Source organism: Lycium barbarum, chromosome 7 (assembly GCF_019175385.1).
Source record: "Lycium barbarum isolate Lr01 chromosome 7, ASM1917538v2, whole genome shotgun sequence".
Taxonomy (NCBI): Eukaryota; Viridiplantae; Streptophyta; class Magnoliopsida; order Solanales; family Solanaceae; genus Lycium; species Lycium barbarum.
The window spans coordinates 120,550,510-120,575,315 of record NC_083343.1 but is presented as its reverse complement, the minus strand read 5'-3'; the positions used below and the strand labels follow the sequence as shown (position 1 = coordinate 120,575,315).

Here is a 24,806-nt window from a genome sequence, read left to right as displayed (position 1 = left end):
CTTCACGAAAAGTCCGCCTTATACGGCAGAATTTGCCTCAAAATTCAGAATTCGCCTCAAGGAATTTTTCTTTTCTTTGCCTTAACGCAAAAAATAAATAAATTATTTTTTACTCTGCTGGAATTCTACAAAAGTTAGGCCTTAAGACCTAATTTTTATCCTAATAGACGCAACGAAACGCTGCCTTGCATTTTTTTTTTTTTTTATTCAGCTGGGAGTTCGAACCCAAAATTTCAAAATATTTTTGAAGAAGAGCAAAAATTAAAGACAAAAAATCTGAGAGGCAAAAATTAAAGATTGCCCCCATTTTCCACATAAGCCTTTCTCTTTTGGTCCAAGTATTAAAGCCAAATAGTTAACGTAGGAAGTGAAGTGGCTTGTCTCTTTTCAGTTTAGCAAATATGGCGGATCAAAAACAGTTCCTTTTACGTCCTTCTCCTACTATTACTCCTTTTCCACTGATTTTCCTTCTACCTCGCTTCTCTCTCAATTTCCCTCTATTATTCTTCACTACTCTCCACCTTAGCCAACTGGAATTCCTTTGTTTTTTTTTCTTTGAATGAAGAAAGAATGCAGAAACACAGTGTATAGTGTATTGAGTTTTTTCTGCTTTGAACAAATGATTTATCAGTGAGGCACGATATTAGATACGATCCAACATGGCTGCTTCTTTGGCTAAGTATATGTTCGGTTTCTTTGTTGTTTCGGCTATACTATATAGTATAATCAAGTAAGTCAACATGCATTTCAACTATTATTTATCAATTACACTGCTACTTGCTCCCGTATGATAATCTTTCAATTCTGGGATATTTCCGGACTTTTTTTTTTTCGTTCGTGAGACTAATAGCTTGTTTGGCGGAACTTATTTTTCCCCAAAAGTATGTATTTTTTCAATAAGTGCTTATGAGGTATTTGGCCAAAATAAGTGTTTTTGGAGAGTAGCATAAGTAGATTTTCAAAATCTAAAAAAATAGCTTTCGCCCTAAAGCACTTTTTTGAAAATTACTTTTGAAAAAAATATACTTAGAAGCACCTTTTAAAAGATTGGTCAAACATTATTTGCTGCTCAAAAGTTTTTTTTTTAAAATTAATTGGCCAAACACAAACTCCTTTTCGCCAAAAGTACTTTTGAAAAACACTTTTTAAAATAAGCTGATTTTAGAAGCTTGGCCAAACAGGCTATAAATTTTCAATCAAAAAACACATCTGAACGGTAGCTTTTAGCGAGTTTCATACTTCAACTATCAGCTAGTCTCTTTGCCTGCTTTGCCTACGTGAACTATCACCATATGTGTATTAAACACACATACGGTGATAGTTCATGTAGGAAAAGGGAAATAAGTGATAGTGGCCTAATCAGCTTCGAGATGTGTTTTAATATACATAGAAGATGGAGTTCAGGTAGAAAAAAGAAACAACTGATAGTTTGTCTAATCAGCTTAGAGTTGTGTTTTAATACATAGATGAGGATAATTCAGGTTGCAAATGGGAAAAACTAATAGTTAGAGTGTAAAACTCGCGAAAAGGTGATAGTTCAGGTGTAATTTTTTTACCATTAACTGTATTATCATTATTCTCACTTATCCATTTTATGTGCCTCTTCGCCAAATAGTTTTTGTTTGAGTACGATTTTTCATATATTTTTTTTTTTTTTTTTTTTGATAATGAGAGATCTCATGTGAGTTAGCTGGTGCAACCCAATAGTATGGTGCCGCCTTTTATTCTGCTCACACTTAATTGCTATGTAACTGTGCGCCTTATCTACACTTTCAAGTGTTTTTTATTATTTTTTGTTTTTTATGACAGTGGTGTTCACGCCAGCTTACATACACCTCGACTATTCCACCCTCCCACTAGTACAAGTACTGGAAAACTGAATGGAATAACCCTAATTGTGCGAACTCGTCATTCTTTCTGAAACAAAAACAAAGGATTATATAAGTCAACATTTAACATCATCAGCTTCATGTCTAGTAATATGTGATCATATAAAATGAGATGGCGTGAAAATTATGTATCATTGGTTAAAACTTTAAGGTTGTGCTAGTGCTTTCTCCAAATATATTGGAGAATTATTTACCATTAGTTGAACAGTTGAACTTTATCGGTTGTGCTAATGGCTTTAAAGAACATACTATTAGACACTAGTACGTGTACAAATTGGATCCATTCATAATTCTCTACTCTATATTAATTTGATAGAGTGGTTTTGTAGAATGTAACGCTTAAATGTTTTGATGGTATCTAGTCTTCACTGTTTCCGTTTGATGCAAAATAATAAGTCTATTTAAGGTCATACCATAAAATTGAGTCTCAATAGTGATCAGAAAGTGTTATTGCAGAAATTTTTCCATTTTTTGTATTGTCAGCATTAAGCAGTGTAGTTCTGTTGAGCTAAAAAGATAAAAAAAAAGTCTGTTAGTTCGATCCAAATAAAATTGTGTTAACTGAAACAACAGCGTGCCTTGTTTTGGTCGATCTTGAATCCGTGAATCTCATTTTTGTTTTACATTCATTGAATTATTTTTTAGTCTGTGATCTTTATGCATTTCTTGCTCAGATTTTCTTCCAGGTTGTTCGTATGGATTTTAAGCCGGGTCATGAAAGCCTCCGTTTCATTCCGTGTTGGAGGATGTAATTGCTTGAGAGACGTGGCGGTGAAGTTCAACAAGGTTGTTTTGTTTCTTTTACTCTTTTCCTTTGTTCTCTTTCAATTTGATCTATACTTTAAGGGAGTGGTTCCAATTGTCTTTGATCCTGTCTTTGTTTGAGGGAACAGTTTTTAACGCAATCAAGTCTACATTTTCTTCTGTTTATATTTATTCTCTTAGCTTACTGTGTTTGACTTCACACTATTTTGGGGTGTGCATACATTCTCTAAAGTACTATTCATTGCTTAGAGTGCTGTATACTTGACCAGCTTTGTCCATGACAGCAAGTTTTGTTGTTTTAAATCAACTAAAAACTTGGAAGATCACTTTGGCATTCTTGGCATCAATCTTCTGAGTTCCAGTATATGACCTGACTGGAACAGGGTCCTTGTTAGCAAGCATTTCCATTTATTAGAAAATAATTTGGTATCTAGGATTTTAAAGATCACCTTTGCCATTTTTGTACCATGTCTTTGAGTTCCGAAATAGAAAATGATGTTGTGGTAATGTATGTTGTTCCAGTACTTGGTATTGTTCTTACACCAAGTGCACAGTGATTTGTCTAGGTCCTCCACTTAAGGGAATGAACCTGTTATAACTGTTTTGACATTGAGTTGCAAGTTTGTGATTGTTTACTTGTCAAGGCAACAATTCCCTGCAAGATATTATATTTATCCTGAGTCATAGATTACTTAAATCTTTGTTCTCATCATCTTAACTGATAATTTTCAGGGTGCTGTCGAAAGCATATCCATCGGCGAAATCAGACTCACTGTACGACAGTCCTTGGTTAAGCGTGGGGCTGGTTTGATTTCCAGGGATCCAAAACTACATCTGTTAATATGCGGCTTAAAAGTTGTAATGAGGGCTTCAAGTAAAAGCTCAAAGAAAACAAGCTCAAAGAGCAAAAGATCTCGTAAATCTCGGAAATTAGGTAGAGGAAAGTGGATGGTTATAGCTAATATAGCCAGGTTCTTGTCGGTTTCTATGACTGAGACGGTTGTGAAGGTAAGCCTGGTTCCAATCACCACACTAGATCTTTTGGGCGTTTATGATTATTGTTTGACTTGCCTTTTCTTCCACCATAATGTTGCATCAAAAACTCCAATTGATGTTGCTTTTTGTCAAAATTGTGACTGTTTGTAATTGTGTATGCTGAAGATACTTATTACAATATTTGATTAATCTCTTGATTCACTGAGATTTTTTCTTTATGTGTGAGCGATACTAACAAAGCAAGGATATTAATTGCTTTTGCTTGTAGTGTGCACTTCTTCCGTTAGTTCAACTTATACATAGTAGAATTAGAATTGTAGACAAAAACCAGGTGACCAAGGTTCGAATCCTACTATATTAGTTAATATCCTTGCTTTGTTATAAATAATAGGTGACCAAGGTTCAAACCCCAATAGAGACAAAAACTAGGCGCTCTTTTCCTATCTGTCTAAGCTTTAGTGGGCAGAATTAACCTGGTATCTGTACTGGTGCCAGGTACAAGGTACCCAGTGGAATAGTCGAGTGTGCACAAGCTTGCCGAGACAACACTGTTAACTAAGATAAACGAAAGAATCTGTTGAAGTATATAATTGGCTGATGGGAACATATTGATTTTTGTGTTAACTGATTTGACAATAAATGTGAAACTAGAGATCCTACTAATATTAACCCGAATAAAGTAATCTGCAACTTGTGGCTAATGTTTAAGCATTTGTATGACTTCCATTTTAACGTGTTCTATACTTTAACACGAGGATGTAGCCAGACCAGTTGCAGGAGGGCAGAATTTTAAGATTTTAGACAGTTTTTGGGTATATAGTGGGACCATATGAAGTGAAGGTAAATGTTCAGTCAGGGCAAACTGAGAAGAGCTTGCAAGAAGTAGCTTTCAGAGTGCAGGCAAGAACAAAAGGGAACAGACAAAGAACGCGAAATGGAGCCAAAAATGCTTGGAGTTGGTGGTGATCGACAATGTTAGTACATCAAGGAAGGGAAATGACGAAAACCTCAATGAGCGGAGTGTATTGTCTTAAGGGGTTGATTAGCTGTAATCACTATTCTGAGGTACTTGAGAGGATAGCTACTTTGAAATTTGGAGATTCTCTTTTGGTTTATTGATATACTCCGGTGTACATGGGTTCCCCTTTGAGTGCTTCTAATTCAATTATCTTACCTATCAAAAGAAAAAAATGTGCTCTTGTTTTTCTTTTTTAAAGTTATATATGGGACATTCAAATATATATTTTAGACTCTTCTTATACTTTTGGGTACAGATTATTAAGAAGCACTACTAAGAGGAGGATAATTTGGAGTACTTCATTAGTTAGTGGTATTGGGGAATATTATTAATGTTTTATGTGCATGGAAATTCATACAGGATAATTTGGAGTACTTCATAAGTTAGTGGTATCGGGGAATATTATTAATGCTTTATGTGCATGGAAATTCATTACCTATAAAGTGAAGGAGTTATACGAAAATAGATTTTGTCCTGCAATGAGCGGTAGCCTTTGTGTAATACGTTGATGCAGTGATAGCTATATAAAGTTGTTCTTAATGGGACATCCATTTTGACCGGAGTATGTTCCATGTTCCTAATTGGTTGTGATGTACATGTTCTTTTTTTCCTTTCTTTATGCTTATGTTCTGCTTATTTATTTCGTCAGTCCCCCCCCCCCCCCCCCCCCCCCCCCTCTCATGTATCGTGTTTCTCATGTATGTTGGTTCACTCTTTAAATTTTGTAGACACCAAAAGCTGGTTTGGAAGTTAAAGAGATGACACTTGATATATATAAAGATAGTGGACCAGAGCCAGCCTTGTCTGTCAAGCTTCGCATTGTTTCTATTCTTGTTCACTTATCCGAATCACAGACCAGTTCAGGTCAATCATTAATGCACAGTGGATCTTTTCCTGTCAACCGTGAAATACTAAACATGACTGAAAGAACCTCTGCTCCTGTCAGTTGTGAGGAATTTTCTCTCTTGTGTGAGTTTGGCCATGATAGGTATACTTTTTTCAATTCTTTCATTGTTTAAAAATTCATTCATGTAGTTTAACATATTCAGTAACTGACAATTTATAGCACCTCTCTTCTGGTCATTCAAATCCTAGTTACTTCTCTTTTAGCCTGTACATGGAGAGACAGACTTCGTTGGTATTTACTTGCTGGTTACATTAAATCAAAAACTAAGCTTCCAGAGTACCATTACTGTCCATGCCATTAATTTCTTCCTACGGCATATTAACAGCCCGGGTCATCTCATTACCTAGACGTTTTAAACCACGAGAATTCCATTCTAGGATAATCAGTTGGGTCAACTACTTCTACGTATTCTTTCTTTTTATAGGTTATAACTTTTAAGTATAAAAATGTACACCGAATTGATTTATTTTTCTTTGAAAGTAGAAGCCCTAAGCATCTCCAACAACTAAATTTCCAAGGAAAATAGTTCTCCTCCCAGCAACATGAGATGCCTTATGTTAAAGAAGTAACGGTGACTCCAAATATGCTGTACACAAGTAACATAAATATCTAAACTAGAGCTTTGTTTGGTTTCTCATCTAAAGCAAGTCAATTTTCTTGGATGGTAACTCCCATATTCAAAAACAAGCTCCTTTTAGTTGTAACTTAGTCAAATGTGTTCATGTATTCTGATCTTAGAGAAAGCAACTTTTCATCTTTTAGTCTGATGTTGACTGTGCCTGATTACTTCTCTTTGCTGTTTCTTTTCATTTAGGGAAGCAGGAACGGTTGTTAGGAATGTGGATATAAGAAATGGTGAAATATATGTTAATCTGAATGAGGAGCTGCTTGTTAAAAAGAAAGGTGCTGATACTGCACATGTAGCTGTAAAGCCGGCTAATGAATCTGGCACTGCTGCAACACTGGAGAAAAAACCAGCAGCTTTGGCTGTTATGAGAGAAAAATATGCTTCTATGTTTCCAGAAAAGGTCAGTTAGTTCCTTATTCTCATCTTTTCTGACGTGTTTGACTATATATTTCATCTTCTTCAGCAGTTTGGTATCTGTGCTAAAGTGTCGAATAAGCAGAGATGAAACGTACAACTTGTGCTTTACTAAGTTTTAGAGCTCGTTAAGAAATGGGTACTCGGCCTGACTCAATCCCAAAAGCTCTCATGAGGTGAGGATTGCCCAAGACCATGTAAGAAGCCAAATTCTCATCCCACAACTGATGTGGGACAAGTCAAACACCTGCACCGCATTCCCTCGACTTATGTGGGCCTTAACAGAGGCAATAGCCAGAAGTTAGGGATGGAAGGTGCATGAAATATGAGGTTGAAGATCAGAAACATGAAAAAGCGAAGTTTCTCTTTCAACCATGTTTAAAAGCATAGGAGGTTATATGGAGTGGACATTGGGGGCTAGTGAATTAATAGGGGAAGGATCTTAAATAGAATTATGAGAGCTGAAATCGGGGATGACACGATGATGGGAGATGCAATGTGTTGTAGCGAGATTTGCTCTAAGTCAAGGTTCTTAACGGATGGTGCAATGCAGTTGATTACTGTAAAGAATGGATCTTGGGCCTAACTCAACTCCAAAAGTTAGCTCATGAGGGGAGGATTGCCTAAGATCATATAAGGAGACCAAACACCTATTCCACAACCTATGTGGGAGAATCAACACCCCCTCGTGAGCTAGCTTTTGGGGTTGAATTAGGCCCAAGATCCATTCTTTACATGATATCAGAGCCAGGCCTATCCCAATTCATTGTTTACCCTGGACATCTGGAGCGTGGACATATAAGATGGGGGCCCCCTTCATTGTTTACCCGATGTTGGGCCCCCATCTTATATGTCCACGCTCCAGATGTCCAGTCCTGGGGGTGCGAGGGGGTGTTGATTCTCCCACATCGGTTGCGGGATATGCGTTTGGTCTCCTTATATGGTCTTGGGAAATCCTCCCCTCATGAGCTAGCTTTTGGGGTTGAGTTAGGCCTAAGATCCATTCTTTACAGTTACCACTAGGAAGAAAAGGCGATTAGAACAAACTGGAAAACTGAGGTTCAATAGCATGAAGATGATGCTGTTGGATTTTTATTCCAAATAATCACAAGCAATACTAGACTAGAACAATGAAACTTTACATGTAATTTATTAGTTACTAGGCCCTAATTTACGATAGTGTTCTTCAAATATTCCGGTATGTGTGAAACATGCGCCAATTAATTGGATTCGATATTCAGTTAAACCCTCAATGTCAAGCATGTTCTTCAAATACTCCGGTATGTGTGAAACATGCGCCAATTAATTGGATTCGATATTCAGTTAAACCCTCAATGTCAAGCATTTTGACTGAAACTTTTGATGCGGTCCTCTCCAGTTGAAATTAACTCCTTCATTGACTAGTTCTTCCTCCTGTAGTTTTAGAAGACCTGGTCTGCTAAAACAATAGCTTACCCAGTGTAATCCTACAAATGGGGTTTGGGGAGGGTAGGATGTACCCCTACATTTGTTGGGTAGAGACTTAGAAGAACTGGTCTGCTATATCTGTAATTTCTCTCTTTAATTTTTTAGGCAACGAATCCACTGTGAGGCACTTTAAGCTTTCTTTTTTCCCCATTACTCAAAGAAATTTGGTTATTATCCACCGTTGAAACTTTAAATGAAAATCATGATCTGAGTGCAGTTGGCAGAGTACCTATCAGGAAAAACAGGTTCAGTTAGGTTAACGACTTTTATTAAGCAGTAAAATAGAAGTGACTTGTGTATTAGGCATCATCTCGTGCAATGCTTGGTAAATAACACAGGATTGACATACTGCATGGGATGCCAACACTTGCTATGTAATTAACACACATGTAGATTGTGGTGCATGCATTTGATTGATATACTTACTGTATTTTGTTTGATAGCTTAGCTTCACTTTACCCAAAGTGGATATGAAGTTCGTGCACCGGGCAGAGGGTTTTATGGTTGAGAATAGCATTACGGGCATCCAACTAAAAGGCTCAAAAACTCAATCTATTGAAGATGTTGGAGAAGGCACGCAACTCCATGTTCAGTTGGAGATCAGTGAGATTCATGTATGTTTGCATGGTTAATCCCTTTAAACTCTTCTTTATTATAAAATTTCTATTGCCGAGTATTGATCTAAATATTGATTCTTTACTATTATGTAGCTACTTAAAGATGCCGGCACATCGATTGTCGAGATATCAAAACTTGAAACCATCGCTTCAGTTTATATTCCACGTGAGGTAAAATGCTGCCTGCTTTTAATGGCACCAATTTTCTTAGCTTTCTTATCTTTGGAAAATTGCTATACAGTTAACATCGTAGCACATGGTAGAGTTCTTCTTTCACCTTTGAAAAGGCAAACTTGGGCATACTATTTTCGCCTCAGTGAAGTTCTCAAAATTTGATATGGTAATTAAGATGATTAGATATTGCCTTTCCCGACATAACATTCATGGGCTTATGCCTAAGGAGGGGGTCTAGGTCCTCTTTACGCACGTTCTCTAACCTTTGTTACTTGCTCTACGTCTTATATCACATATAAGGATTAGTCTAGGACCTAGGTGTTTCTTAATAGATATCAATGGAACTTAGTGTTTCAGCACCCCTGATTTACATACCACACCTGCTTAATAATCTCTTTATGATTTCAATACCTAATTAATATTTCATAATTACTGTCTTCGCATCTGTAGTTGCTCTTCTATTCATCGTTTCAAGAAATTTTTAACCGGCTATCTATTTGGTTTCGTCGGGTCTCCCAATTTAGTGCATGATAATATCCATTTTGTTCAATTTCATTTAACAGGAAAAATGGAGTTCTCTTTTATGTAATGGAAATACAAAAACTTGTGCACGTGAAATTTAAGCGAATTAGTTTAAATATAGAATATGCTATAAGCGCTCAAATTATGGTTTAATACAAATTGAAGTGGAGGTGGGAATGGACACATAATTGACGTGCAAAACGGGTAAGGATGATGGAAGCAAAATTTGGACAATGTTGTGGGCTATACACTGTAAGCTTTTACGTTTGTAAACCAAAACCATTCACATGAATGTTCTGCCAATTCCATGATTATTGCATGCGAAGAAGGGGGAAACAGCAGGTTGGGAATATAAGAGAAGCTTTCTTAGTGGCTAACTTCCAAACATTATTCTTGTATGTAGTCGAGTTGAGTAGGTGGCAGTGCTGCAAAGTCTGTAGGAGTTGGGTGGGGTTTTTTCTTTTCCTCAATATTCCTGTGGTTTAGTGACTATTCATGCTTTCCATTTTCTTTATCAGGAGTTGAAACGTTTGCATGGTTTTCCATGTTGCTGCTATAACATATCTTGTGCTTGTTAAGGGTTCACCTCTATGTGTGTGCTCCTGTACCATGACATGTTCTACTTCTTCTTCTGTATATCATCTTTTTCATGGTTCCCCTTTGGCATTCATTATTTCTGTTAAGTCTTCAGTCAATTCTTCTCCTGCAATTTGATCGTCCGTAACATTTTATTTTCAGCCTACTTCGCCTATCAGATGTGAAACTGGTGTCAAGCTGGGAGGTACCCGGTGCAACCTCATGATTACTAGATTACAACCTTGGCTGCGCCTTCATGCTTCAAAGAAAAAGAAGATGGTACTCAAAGAAGAAAGTTCTACTCGTGAAAAACCAAGGACATCTGATCATAAAGCCATTATGTGGACTTTCACTATTTCGGCCCCTGAATTGACTATAATGGTCTATGATCTGAATTGCTTGCCATTGTGTCGGGTAAGACTTCTGATATTGAAAATACATCTTTGACTATTATTAAAATGTTTCCCCTGACTTGAAATTCTTCTCTTTGTTCCTTCTCAAATCTTTTATGTTTTCACTTCACACAGAAAACATTTAGCGATCCAAGCTCCAAAAAAAAAAAAAAACAATTGACTCTGGCTTTTTGCACGAATTTCCTTTAGCTGTTTGGTTGATTTAACCAGATTGCAATGCTTAAATATCTGAGCATAGATCTACTGAAATTATGTGGGTTAAGATGGCAGTTTGAATTCTTTACAAGGTAGGGGTATGGTCTACGTGTACTTCTACCCTCCCCAGATCCCACTTGTCGGATTACACTGGGTATGATGTTGTTGTTTATGTTGCAATTTGCATCTCAGCTACAATGAATTCACGGAGTTGGTGCACTTTTGCATGGACTGATTTTCCTTGCCTTTTCCTTGTAATCCGAGACATGTTGCATTCAACTTCATTTAGTTTCTCCTCCTATGCAAAGTACTCAGAAAAGCTTACAATCACTATTAGCATGGATAACTAGCTTGCCAGCTGTATGTATAGAATACTTTTCGTATTAGACGTGTTATTTCATCCTCTTCTGTTTAAAATGTTAATTATGATGCATCGTCCTTCGGTACAAAAAACAAATGATGCATTTTCCTTTTTCATCTATACATTGCAGGGTTGTTCTCAGTCATTACATGTCTTTTCCAACAATTCATCAAGTGCAGATGCAGCAGTGCAAATGGAAATTGTTGAATTCAATCTAAACATGTCTGATGAGCATCAAGAATGCTTGAAGGAACTATTTGGGGTTGAAATAAACACGAGTTCACTAATTCATATAGCAAAAATCAGTCTTGATTTAGGCAGGAAAGATTTGGATTCACCTGAAGACGGACACAACTGTAAAAAAGTTCTCTCTGTTGATTTTACTGGCATGAGTGTATACTTGACCTATAAGCGCCTTGCATCCCTGATATCAGCAGCTTTCTCTTTCAAGCGTTTCCTGAAGAGTTTCTCAGTATCTGGTAAGAAACCAAATACCCAGGGAACGAAATCAACCAAGCCATCAGGAAAAGGGATTCAAGTAATAAAATTCAATCTACAACAGTGCTCTTTAAATATAAGTGGAGAGGTGGGCTTGGAAAATGCTGTTGTTCCTGACCCGAAACGGGTCAACTACGGATCTCAGGGTGGTCGCATTGTGATTAGTCTTTCAGCCGATGGTACACCCCGCACTGCAAGTATAACATCTACAGCTTCAGATGAGCTTAAAAAAGTGAAGTATTCTGTGTCCCTTGATATTTTCCACCTCAAGTTTTGTATCAACAAGGAGAAACAATCAACACAAGTAGAGCTTGGAAGAGCCAAATCTATCTATCAAGAACATTTAGAAGACCGAAACCTTGGAAATAGAGTTACATTGCTTGATATGCAGAACACAAAGTTTGTGAAACGATCTGGTGGCCTTAAAGAGATTGCGACATGCTCTCTCTTTAGTGCTACCGATATATCGGTGAGATGGGAGCCTGATGTGCATATAGCATTGGTTGAACTGGGTCTGCAATTGAAGTTGCTCGTGCACAATCAGAAGATTCAAGATCCTGCTAAAGAAGGAGATCTTAAAGATAACGAGCAGATCAAAGAGACCTCCAAGGAATCACAACAACTGGAGAAACAACACAAGAAAAGAGAATCGGTTTTTGCTGTTGATGTGGAAGTGCTTAATATATCTGCTGAAGTTGGAGATGGTGTTGAGACAGCTATTCAAGTGCAGTCTATCTTTTCAGAAAATGCTCGGATAGGTATGCTTCTTGAAGGGATCATGCTCAACTTCAATGATGCAAGAATATTCAGAAGCAGTAGGATGCAAATCTCTCGTATTCCCAAACCCTCTAGCAGCGCACCAAATGAAAAAACTGAGAATGGCACAACATGGGATTGGGTAATTCAAGCCCTGGATGTTCATATATGCCTTCCATACAGGTTGCAATTGCGTGCAATTGATGATTCTGTTGAGGATATGATTCGAGCTTTAAAGCTCGTAACTGCTGCAAAGACTAAACTTATGTTTCCCAATAAGGAAGAGAAACCAAAAGCTAAAAAGACTAGTTCAACAAAACTTGGTCGAGTCAGACTCTGCATAAAGAAGCTCACAGCTGATATTGAAGAAGAACCACTACAGGGATGGCTTGATGAACATTATCAGCTATGGAGGAGCGGGGCTTCTGAATCAGCTGTCAGATTAAACTTTCTTGATGAACTTATTTCCAAAGGCGGAAAATGCGAAAGTGCTGCTGAAGGAAATGATACTCTTGATGATGGCAAAATCAATCTTAATGGAGAAGAGATTGATGTAAAAGATACTTCAGCCATTCAGAAACTGCGAGAGAAGATCTACAAGCAGTCATTCACGTCATATTACCAAGCATGCCAGAAGCTTGTTCAGGCAGAAGGATCTGGGGCCTGTAATGAAGGATTTCAAGCGGGTTTCAAGCCTAGCACCGCAAGAACTTCGCTATTCTCAATATCTGCTAATGAATTAGATGTAACCTTGACAAAAATTGAAGGAGGTGATGCAGGGATGATAGAGCTTCTGCAAAAGCTCGATCCAGTATGTCGTGCACATAGCATCCCTTTTTCACGATTATATGGTTGTAACCTCAATCTGCGTACAGGTTCTCTTGCTGTTCTGATAAGAAACTACACATGTCCGCTACTTGCTGCTAATTCAGGCCGATGTGAAGGCCGTGTCATAATGGCTCAGCAGGTTCACTCTTTAGTTCTTTTCTTTTTCATTCTCAAAGCCCCAACCGTATGGATTTTTCAGAAAATATATGGTCATGAAAAGGCAAATAACTTTTTCCTGCATCTGCTGTCTGCTCGATTTTGTTTTTGGATATCTTGTGATACTTATAAACTTCATTTTTCTGTATGATGTGAAAATGAAATTGCTTCTTCTCATAATGTAGACAATTGGAGATTCTTCATTTAATAGTTTTCAATTAGACCTCCCAAATTTATTGCAACTGCTATCATTTGGTCATTCTAAAACATTGAAGAGACTAGACATAGTAGTGCAGATGCAAGTTCCGTTATTTTAAAATCTGCCAATCAAAGCACCAGTTTTACTTGCTCCAGTACTGGAAATATTAGTATGACCTATATGACTTGAAATGTTAATTCTGACAGATGAGTAAAGTTCCCAGTTAAATCATCATGAAATAGCTATCAACTTAGTACTACAATGTTTTGGTATAAGGAATAAATCAAAATATTATTATCATTATGGTGCAGTCTTTAGTGTTGCCTTTGTCTAGTCAATTTCACTTTCGGTTGTGTTAAGGCAACAAGGACGAGTAGTGCTGCTTCTATTTCCATTCTGTGAGTGTTCTGTTTCACTTAATGCTCAACAAATTCTGAGTCGTAACGTATATTTAACTCTTTTTGCGATGTTCCATTAGTACGCTAGTGATATCCATAAGCTATTACTAAGATTCTACTAGGTGAAATAATCTTGAGTGAGATAATAATACCATTTAAATTTATGTTTATCTTTGTACCTTGGAATTGGATAATTCTAAAACATAAGATATCTAACTTTTTCCACATTTATTTTTTCTCTTGAGAAGTTGATTTATCAGTTTTTTCAAAAGGTTTATTCATCAGTTGCCTTTTGAATGTGTGGAATGTGCGCACTGGCATATTGGTGAACAAGGTTCTGTCAATAATAATTGCAGGCGACACCTTTTCAGCCCCAAATGCAGCAAAATGTGTTCATTGGGAGATGGAGAAAGGTCCGTCTGCTTCGGTCACTCACTGGAACAACTCCACCAATGAAAACATATTTGGATTTGCCCTTACACTTTCAGAAAGCAGAAATTTCTTATGGAGTTGGTTTTGAACCTGCTTTTACTGATCTCAGCTATGCTTTCACTGTGGCCCTTCGTAGGGCCAATTTGAGCATCAGAAATCCAAATCCGGATCCTCCACTTCCTAAAAAGGAAAAGAGCTTGCCATGGTGGGATGAAATGAGACACTACATTCATGGGAACTCCACCTTATATTTCGGTGAGAGTCAAGTCAATATTCTTTCCAGTACTGATCCTTATGAAAAGTCCAATAGGCTTCAGGTAGCAACTGGGTATATGGAAATCCAGCAGGCAGATGGTCGTATTTATGCTTTCGCGAAGGACTTCAAGATTCTATTAAGCAGTTTGGATAGCTTTTCTTGCCCTTTCCTAGAAGCCCCGGACTTTAGTGTTGAAGTGTTAATGGAATGGGGTTGTGATTCTGGCAATCCTCTAAACCATTATTTATTTGCTCTTCCAAAAGAAGGTGTACCTCGTGAAAAAGTTTTTGATCCCTTTAGATCAACGTCTTTGTCCCTACGGTGGAATCTTTTGCTTAGGCCCTCTCTTCCCTTGCATGATAATCAGTCAGAATTACCCTCTGCGAATAATCAAGGTGTCTCGAGCGACACTGCCTTTGGAGATCTCAAGCAAGATAACAGGTCAGTCAATTCCCCAACAATAAAGGTTGGTCCTCATGATTTGGCATGGCTAATCAAATTTTGGAACTTAAATTACATTCCTCCTCAGAAGTTGCGGACCTTTTCAAGATGGCCCCGTTTTGGAGTTCCAAGAGTTCCTAGATCTGGTAATCTGTCATTGGACAGAGTAATGACCGAATTTATGTTTAGAGTTGATTCAACACCATTATGTATAAAGCATATGCCTTTATATGATGATGACCCAGCTAAGGGGCTGACAATTGCAATGACGAAGTTCAAATTAGAAATTTATTTAGGCCGGGGTAAGCAAAATTTTACATTTGAGAGTGTACGTGATCCTCTCGAACTTGTGTACCAAGGAATTGACCTTCACATTCCAAAGGCATTTATCAGCAGAGATGATAGCATCAGTGTTGCAAAAGTAGTTCAAATGGCTAAAAAAGATTCACAGTCTGCTCCTTTGGATATGCCTACTAATGATAAACCTAGCAGTAGGAGCGGAAGTATGGACAGACATCAAGATGACGGTTTTCTTTTATCATCCGAGTACTTCACCATCAGAAGGCAATCCCCAAAGGCTGACCCCGAAAGTTTATTGGCATGGCAAGAAGCTGGTAGAAGAAATATTGAGACAACTTGCGTTAAGTCTGAGGTTGACAATGGGAGTGAAAGTGATGAGAAAACAAGATCTGACCCAAGTGATGATGATGGATACAATGTAGTTATAGCAGATAATTGTCAACGTATCTTTGTCTATGGTCTTAAGATTTTGTGGACACTTGAAATCAGAGATGCTGTTCGGTCCTTTGTAGCTGGATTATCGAAAGCCTTTGAACCTTCAAAGCCATCTCCCTCTCGGCAATATGCCCAACGAAAGTTGCTGGAGGAGAAAAAGGTAATTACTAGTACTGAATCACGCGAAGATGATAACCAGAAATCTCCTTCCAGTCAAGATGCAGGGACATCAAGGAGTCAAGATGATAACCATAAATTTCCTCCAGACCCTGCAGGGCCATCAAAATCACAATTAGAACAACCTCCATCAAATGCAATTAAAGCAGACACTCCTCAGTCTAGTTCTACAGGTAATCTCTAACTGAAACTTGAATTCTTGTCATACATTGGAAATGGAATGTGCATTCTTCTTTTGGGGAACATGGAAGCATAACACCACAATTTCTTAAAGGGTGCAGTGTGCATCTAAAAGTTAGGCTATGCATTTCACTGATTTTACAGTCTGACTAGCAGGAACAACTTTTTTCTAGTAAGTGTAGGTATTAGGTTTATCCAGCTTACTTGCTGGAATATTTTGACAATCAGTTTGTTGCACTAACAGGAGATGGCTGCATGTGCATGTGAATGTGATCAGTATGAACATTTACATACTCTTTGAGATGTGCACGAGAATCTTTTTCTGGACTTCTCATTATTTGAACTCCTCACTGCTAAATGCTTATAGTTGTGGCTTGTCCTTTTTTGTTCTTTATTACCAGAAAAGCTTGGTATTGCTGAAGACTCTGAGGGGGAGGGCACTCGCCATTTTATGGTGAATGTCATTGAACCACAGTTCAATCTTCACTCCGAGGATGCAAATGTAAGTTAATAAAGACTCATTCTTGGAAAGATTGTTAATTTTAAGACTAGCGATGCCATAACTTGAAGCACCAACTGACCCATGTAAGTTCTCCTCTTCCCCAGAGCATTTGCACACGTATTTGGTACTCCTACAGATACAAGAAATCCTAAAGATGATTTATGTGTAATCTGTACCAATACTTTGATTTTACATCTATGCTAATGCTACACAATGATACCTCCTTGACAGGGTAGATTTCTGTTAGCCGCTGTGAGTGGCCGTGTTTTGGCTCGTTCATTCCATTCAGTTATTTGCATTGGTGCTGAAGTGATTGAGAAAGCTCTTGGTGGAGGAGGTGTCCAAGTTCCTGAGGCTCAACCACAAGTGACGTGGAATCGCATGGAGTTGTCTGTGATGTTAGAACAGGTACAGGCACATGTTGCCCCAACTGATGTAGATCCAGGGGCTGGACTGCAGTGGCTCCCTAAAATTCGTAGAAGCTCACCTAAAGTTAAACGCACTGGAGCATTACTTGAAAGAGTATTTATGCCTTGTGATATGTATTTCCGCTACACTAGACATAAAAGTGGAACAACACAGCTGAAGGTATGTCTTGTTTCTGAATCTGTGACTACCTGTTGACATTGTTTCATGGGATCACAAGTGTACTCTCTTTTGTTTGATTCTCAATTATGATAAATGTTTTATCCAGGTGAAACCATTGAAGGAGCTTTCATTCAATTCACATAACATAACAGCAGCGATGACGTCTCGCCAATTTCAAGTTATGATAGATGTGTTGACCAATCTTCTCCTTGCTCGGGCTCCAAAGTATGGACACCTATTAAAATTTTGCCATTAATTTTTACTGAACATCTTGTTGTGTTTAACTCGTTTTTGTGGGAGTGAATGCATCTATCTTGTATTGCTTTTATAACCCTTTAATATACTTGGATTTTAGATCAGTTGCTTCCCAATCCTCATTTTTATACAACTTAATTAATTGAAATTGCTACTTCAGGCCTCGAAAAATTAGTTTGTCATATTCAGAAGGTGATGATGAAGATGATGAAGAAGAGGCTGATGAAGTCGTTCCTGATGGAGTGGAAGAGGTAGAATTAGCAAGAATGGACCTTGAGCATAAAGAACGAACGCGGAAGTTGATCCAGGAAGATATTAGGAGATTATCTCTTTGTACTGATGTTTCCGCAGACATGGGCCCCGTAAAGGAAGGTGATATCTGGATTATTAGTGGTGGAAGGTCCATATTGGTAAGACAGGAACTTTCTGAAGCCCTTTACTTTATGACTATGGTACAAGTCCCCTACCTTTTTTATTCTGAAATAACAGTGTTCTCAAAGGCGAAAAGCTTAGAAAAGTGTAATAAAATTAAAGTGTGAGCTTTAGTAATAAAACACACAGTAAAAGAAAAATTATATATCTATGTAATGCAGAAAAAGTAACTATAAAGACAAATAACTATTATATGAACAGAACAATTGAAAAAACTATAACTAACTGAAAAAAGTGGAAAACATTTAAAATAAGTACTAAGAGCCCCTTTGGATTGGCTTATAAGTTGCTTATAAGCTGTTTTCAGCTTTTTTGAGTGTTTGACTGACCAGCTTAAAGTCATTTTGTGCTTAAAATTAGCTCAAAAAAATAATTGAGTCCATTTGACTTAGCTTATCTAAAGCAGCTTATAAGCTGAAAACAACTTATAAGCCAAAAAAAAAAATAAGTTAGACTACCCAACTTATTTTTTTTAGCTTATAAGCTGTTTGCAGCTTATAGGCATAAGCCCATCCAAACAGGCTCTAAAACTGATTTAAAATTTTGATTAAGATGCAGAGTTGCAGTTTTAGGTTTCTACTTCAGCTTAAGTGGCTAGTTTTCTTATATTAAATTTCTAATTTCTTACAAACAAATTCATGCATTACTCTTCCTTAACAATGTAACCCTTTTTCAGTTATATTGAAGTACCCCCATTTGCAGCGAACTTATGTTAATCCTAATAGCAATTGGCTGGTTGGCTTTAGATTCTTTTTTTTGAAATGCACCTGAGTATTCAGCCTAGCAGCTATTTTCTTTGAGGAATTAACACTAGTTATGATTATTTGCATGTTTAGTTCTTGTCTCTAGTAGATTCACCAAAATCTCCGCTAGCATCATTGGTTGTTTCGAAAAAGATCGGTCACACTACAGGTTGTTTGAACAGAATGCTAAGGCCGAAAGGCAGGCATTCATTTGTCGTTGTACAGATTTATTACAATATTAAATAGGAGGTGTATTAAGGTGAACTGTAAACGACTGTCTACAGGTGCAAAAACTGAAGAAAGAGCTGATAAATGCTAAAAAATCTAGAAAAGTGTCATCTGCTTCTCTAAGAATGGCTTTACAGAAGGCGGCACAGCAAAGATTGATGGAGAAAGAAAAAAACAAAAGTCCTTCTTGTGCTATGCGCATCTCTTTGCAAATTAATAAAGTGGTCTGGAGTATGCTTGTGGATGGTAAATCATTTGGTGAAGCTGAAATAAATGACATGGTGAGTCCCTATGTAATTTCATCGTGTTTGGTTCTATCTTTTCTTGGCTGAAATTCCCATGGAGGTTCTCTTTTGAAGGGGAGCCTTGGCGTAACTGGCAAAGTTGCTGCCATGTGACCAGGAGGTCACGGGTTCGAGCCGTGGAAACAGCTTCTTGCAGAAATGCAAGATAAGGCTGTGTATAATAGACCCTTGTGGTCCGGTCTTTCTCCCGACCCCGCGCATAGCGGGAGCTTAGTGCACCGGCCTGCCCTTTTTTAGGCTTTTATGACAGGAAATACTGAATTCTCCAACAAAATGAATTATATCTAGAAACTGCTGGCTTGGAAGTCTGGTATTTGTTTTTGAGTGTAACTAATTCTTTGTGTTCTCGTATTAGTTCATGACCTCCTTTCTGCTTCCACCCAATAAACAGAAGATAATCAATGTAGTCTAAACTGTACCTCTGTTCTACAGTGAACTAGCAGCTAAATCTTTTGATTATTCTAGAAGCTAGAAATTTCCCGAATCAGGTAATGTAATGTTCAGTGCCTAGTGCAAATATAATTTCAAGACTCGCTGTCAGTTAAATGTTAAAGTAAGTTTTTTTCTCCATTCTGGTGCTCGAATATTTTTGAGGAGGCCAAGCTATATCCTCCTCCTATGTAGCTTTGTTCCGTATCAATAAAGACACCCAAACTTATGGGTTCTTATTTTTTTTTTAAAAGTTAGCAAAGTTCAGACCAGGACACTTACATATGAACAGTAAAGTACCGGCTAAGAAGATTAGGGGCTTAGGTGAGCCTATTCTCTTGCTATTTCTTTAGGAAGGAGGCTCTCTTGATTTAGTTAATGCATTTGACCAGGAAAAAGTGATTAGTTGTCTTTTTCAGCTGTTTTGGAATCTTAAAATCTGATCACTTTAGTTATCAGAAATGAATGTAGTTTCTTTCACATGGAACCACTTGAATCAAAATATTTCATTTGCCATTTCTCAATGCAGGTATATGATTTTGACCGAGATTACAAAGATATTGGCATTGCTAAGTTCACAATAAAGTACTTTGTTATGAGAAACTGCCTGCCCAATGCCAAGTCAGATATGCTTCTATCAGCATGGAATCCTCCTCCGGAATGGGGAAAGTAATGCTGCTCTTTTTGTTTCATTTCTTGTCTGTTCTACTTCTTGCATTATTAGTCATGCATCTTGTTTGTGCTTTTCTCCTTTTGCTTGTTGGTGCCTTAATGGAGTCTTTCTGTTTTATGGCTATGTATGTCTAATGAGCTTTCATCACTTTAGTCCTTTGCCTGAATTGAAGATAACGTGCCCTAGGACATGCCCGAATTGACTAGTCACAGAACATACTTGACTATTACAACTTTCCGCTTGTAATAATTCTGTATACCTACTTAACTGAAACCTAGTTAAACTTGGTGTTCGATTCCTGTCTAATTTATTTGAGTTTATGTGTGGCAAAGGCAAACCTTAGCTCTCTTTTACTTCTTCCTAGAACTAAGAGAATTGACACTTGGTTTAATGAAGATGTTTACTGAAAACCATTAGGCTTGCATTGCATAAAGTTCCTCCTCTTTTTTTATTTTTTGGGTCACCACTTAGGAGGAAACACCATAAGACATACCTATTGAAAGGGAAGCAAGAGAAGCATTAGATGAAAATTGAAAAATCTGTTAATGGGAGGACTGATAGCTTCCCTATTAATGTTCTTGGAAATCATTATGTTGATCATAATAATTTTACTTGTCATTGCCTCAGGAAAGTGATGGTCCGGGTAGATGCTAAACAGGGGGCTCCGAAAGACGGAAACTCTCCCATTGAACTTTTGCAGGTAATAATGTTTGTTTTTGAGAAAGATATTGAACCTTTTAAGTTGTTTCTTTTCTTTAAGAAGATGTCAGAAAGTCAGGGACTTACAGTTATCTCATTGAATTATTCATTAGATCTTCGCAGTAGGACATTTTTAAGAGATCAACCCCTTTTTCGTTGTTTTGTTGTCTTTTGTGATAATTCCTCTCATAAACTGTTTAGAGTTTTCCTTTGTGTAGGTGGAGATTTACCCCTTAAAGATACATCTTACTGAGTCAATGTACAGCATGATGTGGGCATATTTTTTTCCAGAAGAAGAACAAGACTCCCACAGGCGGCAGGTGTGTCTCGGGTCCCATTTATCTGTTGTACTACGGGATGAGTTTTTATCCGCGTGATGCTTTAACCATGTGACAAGATAATGTTCACAACATTTTCTTGTTTGTAGGAAGTATGGAAAGTTTCAACTACTGCTGGTGCCAAGCGTGCAAAGAAAGGCTCTACAACCCAGGAAGCACCAGTGTCAAGTTCTTCTTCTTATGGTGATTTATCCCAAGTGAGCTTCTGATTCCTTAGTTGCAAATTCTTCAGTTACTTTCTTAATCTCTAATCAAACAATTCTCGAGCAAATCTGTTTAACAAATGAGTCTCGTGTGCTGACTATGTGCAGGCATCAAAGAACCAAAAAGCTAATGCTAGTGTTGTGACCCCTAAGCTAAGACGAACGTCCTCCTTTGATAGGAACTGGGAAGAAAATGTAGCTGAATCTGTTGCTAATGAACTTGTACTGCAAATGCACTCATCAAGTGTTTCTTCTTCAAAAAGTGGGCCCCTTGCAAGTATCGAGCAGCCAGATGAAGCTAACAAAAACAAATCCAAGGAATCAAAATTAATTAAATCTGGTAAATCCTCTAATGAGGAGAAAAAGGTGGGGAAGGCACATGATGAGAAAAAATCTAGGCCCCGAAGAATGAGAGAGTTCCACAATGTCAAGATTAGTCAAGTTAGTCAATTTTGTGTTATTCTGTGTTTGTTTTCTAAATTTGTTAGTTCCATAACTAACTCATTCTTATTTGTTCATGGGTTAGGTTGAGTTACAAATTACATATGAAGGATCGAGATTTGCTGTGGGCGATATGAGATTGCTGATGGATACATTCCATCGTGTTGAATTTACTGGGACCTGGCAGAGATTATTCTCACGAGTTAGGAAGCATATCATCTGGGGAGTTCTTAAATCAGTAACGGGAATGCAGGTTATAGTCCCTGGAATTTATTTTTAAATTTTCATGGCCTAATTATTGGCTATATTAAATCAATGTTTTCGGCTTCTGGTTCATGTAGCTGCATTACAACCGTCCCTCTCTTTTTCTCCGTGATAAGTATCTCAGACTGTTAGATTACCTTAGGGGGAACCTTAAAGCTTGTGGCCTATGTCTGTTAATTCTAATTCAGGGCAAGAAGTTTAAAGCAAACAACCAAAAGGAAGCTAAGGGAGCCAGTGCTGCTGGTGCTCCCGATATTGATCTGAATCTCAGTGATAGTGATGGTGGTTCAGCTGAAAAATCTGAGCACAACCCGTTTAAGCGTCCCACTGATGGTGCAGGTGATGGCTTTGTCACCTCAGTGAGAGGCCTTTTTAATTCTCAGAAAAAAAAGGCTAAGGCTTTCGTGCTTCGGACAATGAGGGGTGAAGAAGATGACTTGCACGCTGACTGGAGTGAAGGTGAGGCGGAATTCTCTCCCTTTGCAAGACAACTAACCATAACAAAGGCCAAGAAGCTGATTCGACGACATACAAAGAAGTTCCGTCCCAGAGGAGCAAAAGGTTGGTGGATCTCTGACATTCTAATGCTTTTGAGGAACATAATATCAAATATTCTAACCTCCATGCTACACTAGAGCTAACAGAATCTCAGCTTTACTATATATGTTCAGGAATATCCAGATTTCTTCTTCATTTTTTCATATACCATTACTCAGTATCAATGACTGTTATGCTGACTCAATATTTTTTTCCAGGTTTATCTTCTGGAAAAGAATCACTTCCCTCATCGCCAAGCGGGAACCCCACATTTGAAAGCGATTCTTCAAGCGAAACATCACCTTACGAGCAGGATTAGAAGAGCTCGATAACAGTAAAAATATGATTAGGATCTAAAGTGGGACTGCCAATTGCAACCATTCCATTTGCATAGGACTTTGTTTAGCATCCTTGACTCCTACTTAGATTGTGTGAGATGCCTACTTGTTCTAAAAAGTAGAACAAGGTAAAAGCTGTGCACAGTGGTGGAAATAAGTCCACTATCATTGCCTTATAGAGTTCTAAAGATATCTTGAAAATAGATGTGAGGTGATTCCTTTGAGTTTTTTTTTTCTCTTCTGTACTTATTTTGTCACCCAAGTAGAATGGACTTTTGGACTTGTAATAGTTCAAAATTTTGTAATCATGTCCTGTCTTTAGCTTTATTTAACATCATTTATCTTATTATATGTTGCTATTACTGCCTATTATTATTGTTGTCTTGACACCTTTTCTTGAGCCAGGGGTCTATCGGAAACAGCCTTCCTACCTCCTATGGTAGGGGTAAGGTCTACATACACTCTACCCTTCTCAGACCTCACCACGTGGGAATACACTAGGTATGTTGTTGTCGTTGCATGTCCTGTCTTTAGCAAGAAGCCAAAAGGTTTATCACTGCAAGTACCCCATATATTTGACACTATAGAATTGTGAAGTTTCATTAGCTAAATCTTTCACACTGTACCGCGATTGTGGTGAAAGGTCAAAAATTGCCCCTGTGATTTGCGAAATGATCTACTTTTTCCCTCCGTATAAAGTTGGGGTCAACCATGTACGTACTTGCCGTCATAAAACTGGAGCGCATTTGCCTTTATTTGTGAACTCAACTAACAAAATCATTATAAAATTAAAAAAAAAAATAGAAAAGGCTTAAAAATACTCCTTTCGTATTGTACTTATTTTATGTTTACCCTTCGTACATCCATTCGTCCGTAAACTTACGTCGTGTTTTTTTTTTTAGGTTCGACGTATTGTATATAAGGAATAGTTTTATATAATACAATATATTAATATGTTTTTTTGGGTCAGTTATATATTAATATGTTACACCTTATATAACAAATTAGGTATGTTATATTCACCACATACCCTATATCATCTTGAAATATTGTATATAAGGAATAACTTGACCGTTTAACTTATATTTACTTTGAAACAAGTATAAATGTGGTATTACATAAATAGAATATATGTAATCGTAACATACATATATAATATAGTATTTTATTAAATGTTATACCCTACATACAAATTCTTGATATATCATCTATTGTAGATTTACCATCGCAGCATTCCTCAAATCCTCCATCTTTAGATACCTTCATTCTCCTTCTTGATATACTCTTTTTCTTTTATTTCATGCACTCTAAATACAACGCCTGATGAAGATGAATCTTTATTTGATAGTGTGCTTCCTTATTTATAGGTAGTCATTTCTTTGTAGCAGAATGGAGTATTAACTGATTTTACTAATTACTATATTTCATAGTTAGTTTCCTCATTAATAGGAAAATTGTCCTATTCAAAGGTTTTTAAATTTACTCATTCACGTTGTAAATTATGAAATATTTTATGCTTTTACTAGTATTTATGAAATTTTCCCATTTAAAAATGTGGGTCAATTTTGGTAATATTGTTATCCTAATTAACACGGGGTGTAATTATCTCAAAAAAAAAAAAAAATACCCCCGATATTATTTTATCTCCCCAAGTATAAAACGCACTTATAACTTCGATTAAGGGTTTATTTAGGGAGGGCTGTTTACTAGGAGTATTACACTGCCTTTTGTTTTTTCCCGCCTAACCATCTGAGACGTCAATAAAATTTATTTTATAGGTATATGTCTATTCCATGTTATTGTCTGTTTAAATAAATGATTCACCATTTCCAT

The 24,806-nt window shown here is 37.3% G+C and overlaps 1 protein-coding gene across 1 annotated transcript; it reads left to right on the top strand.

Annotated features, from left to right (window-relative positions):
* Nucleotides 1-356: 356 nt before the first annotated feature.
* LOC132604023 (protein SABRE-like) lies at nt 357-23,281 on the top strand. Its single transcript, XM_060317337.1, has 23 exons — nt 357-730; nt 2,564-2,675; nt 3,387-3,662; nt 5,397-5,656; nt 6,390-6,603; nt 8,528-8,698; nt 8,795-8,872; nt 10,136-10,387; nt 11,073-13,163; nt 14,134-15,991; nt 16,400-16,500; nt 16,732-17,088; nt 17,195-17,313; nt 17,504-17,753; nt 18,803-19,027; nt 20,010-20,149; nt 20,781-20,853; nt 21,071-21,172; nt 21,280-21,387; nt 21,502-21,834; nt 21,920-22,087; nt 22,287-22,659; nt 22,854-23,281. Exons 1-23 carry the CDS (start codon nt 660-662, stop codon nt 22,952-22,954), a joined length of 7,833 nt encoding a protein of 2,610 aa, XP_060173320.1. The 5' UTR covers nt 357-659; the 3' UTR covers nt 22,955-23,281.
* The last annotated feature ends 1,525 nt before the right edge of the window (nt 23,282-24,806 follow it).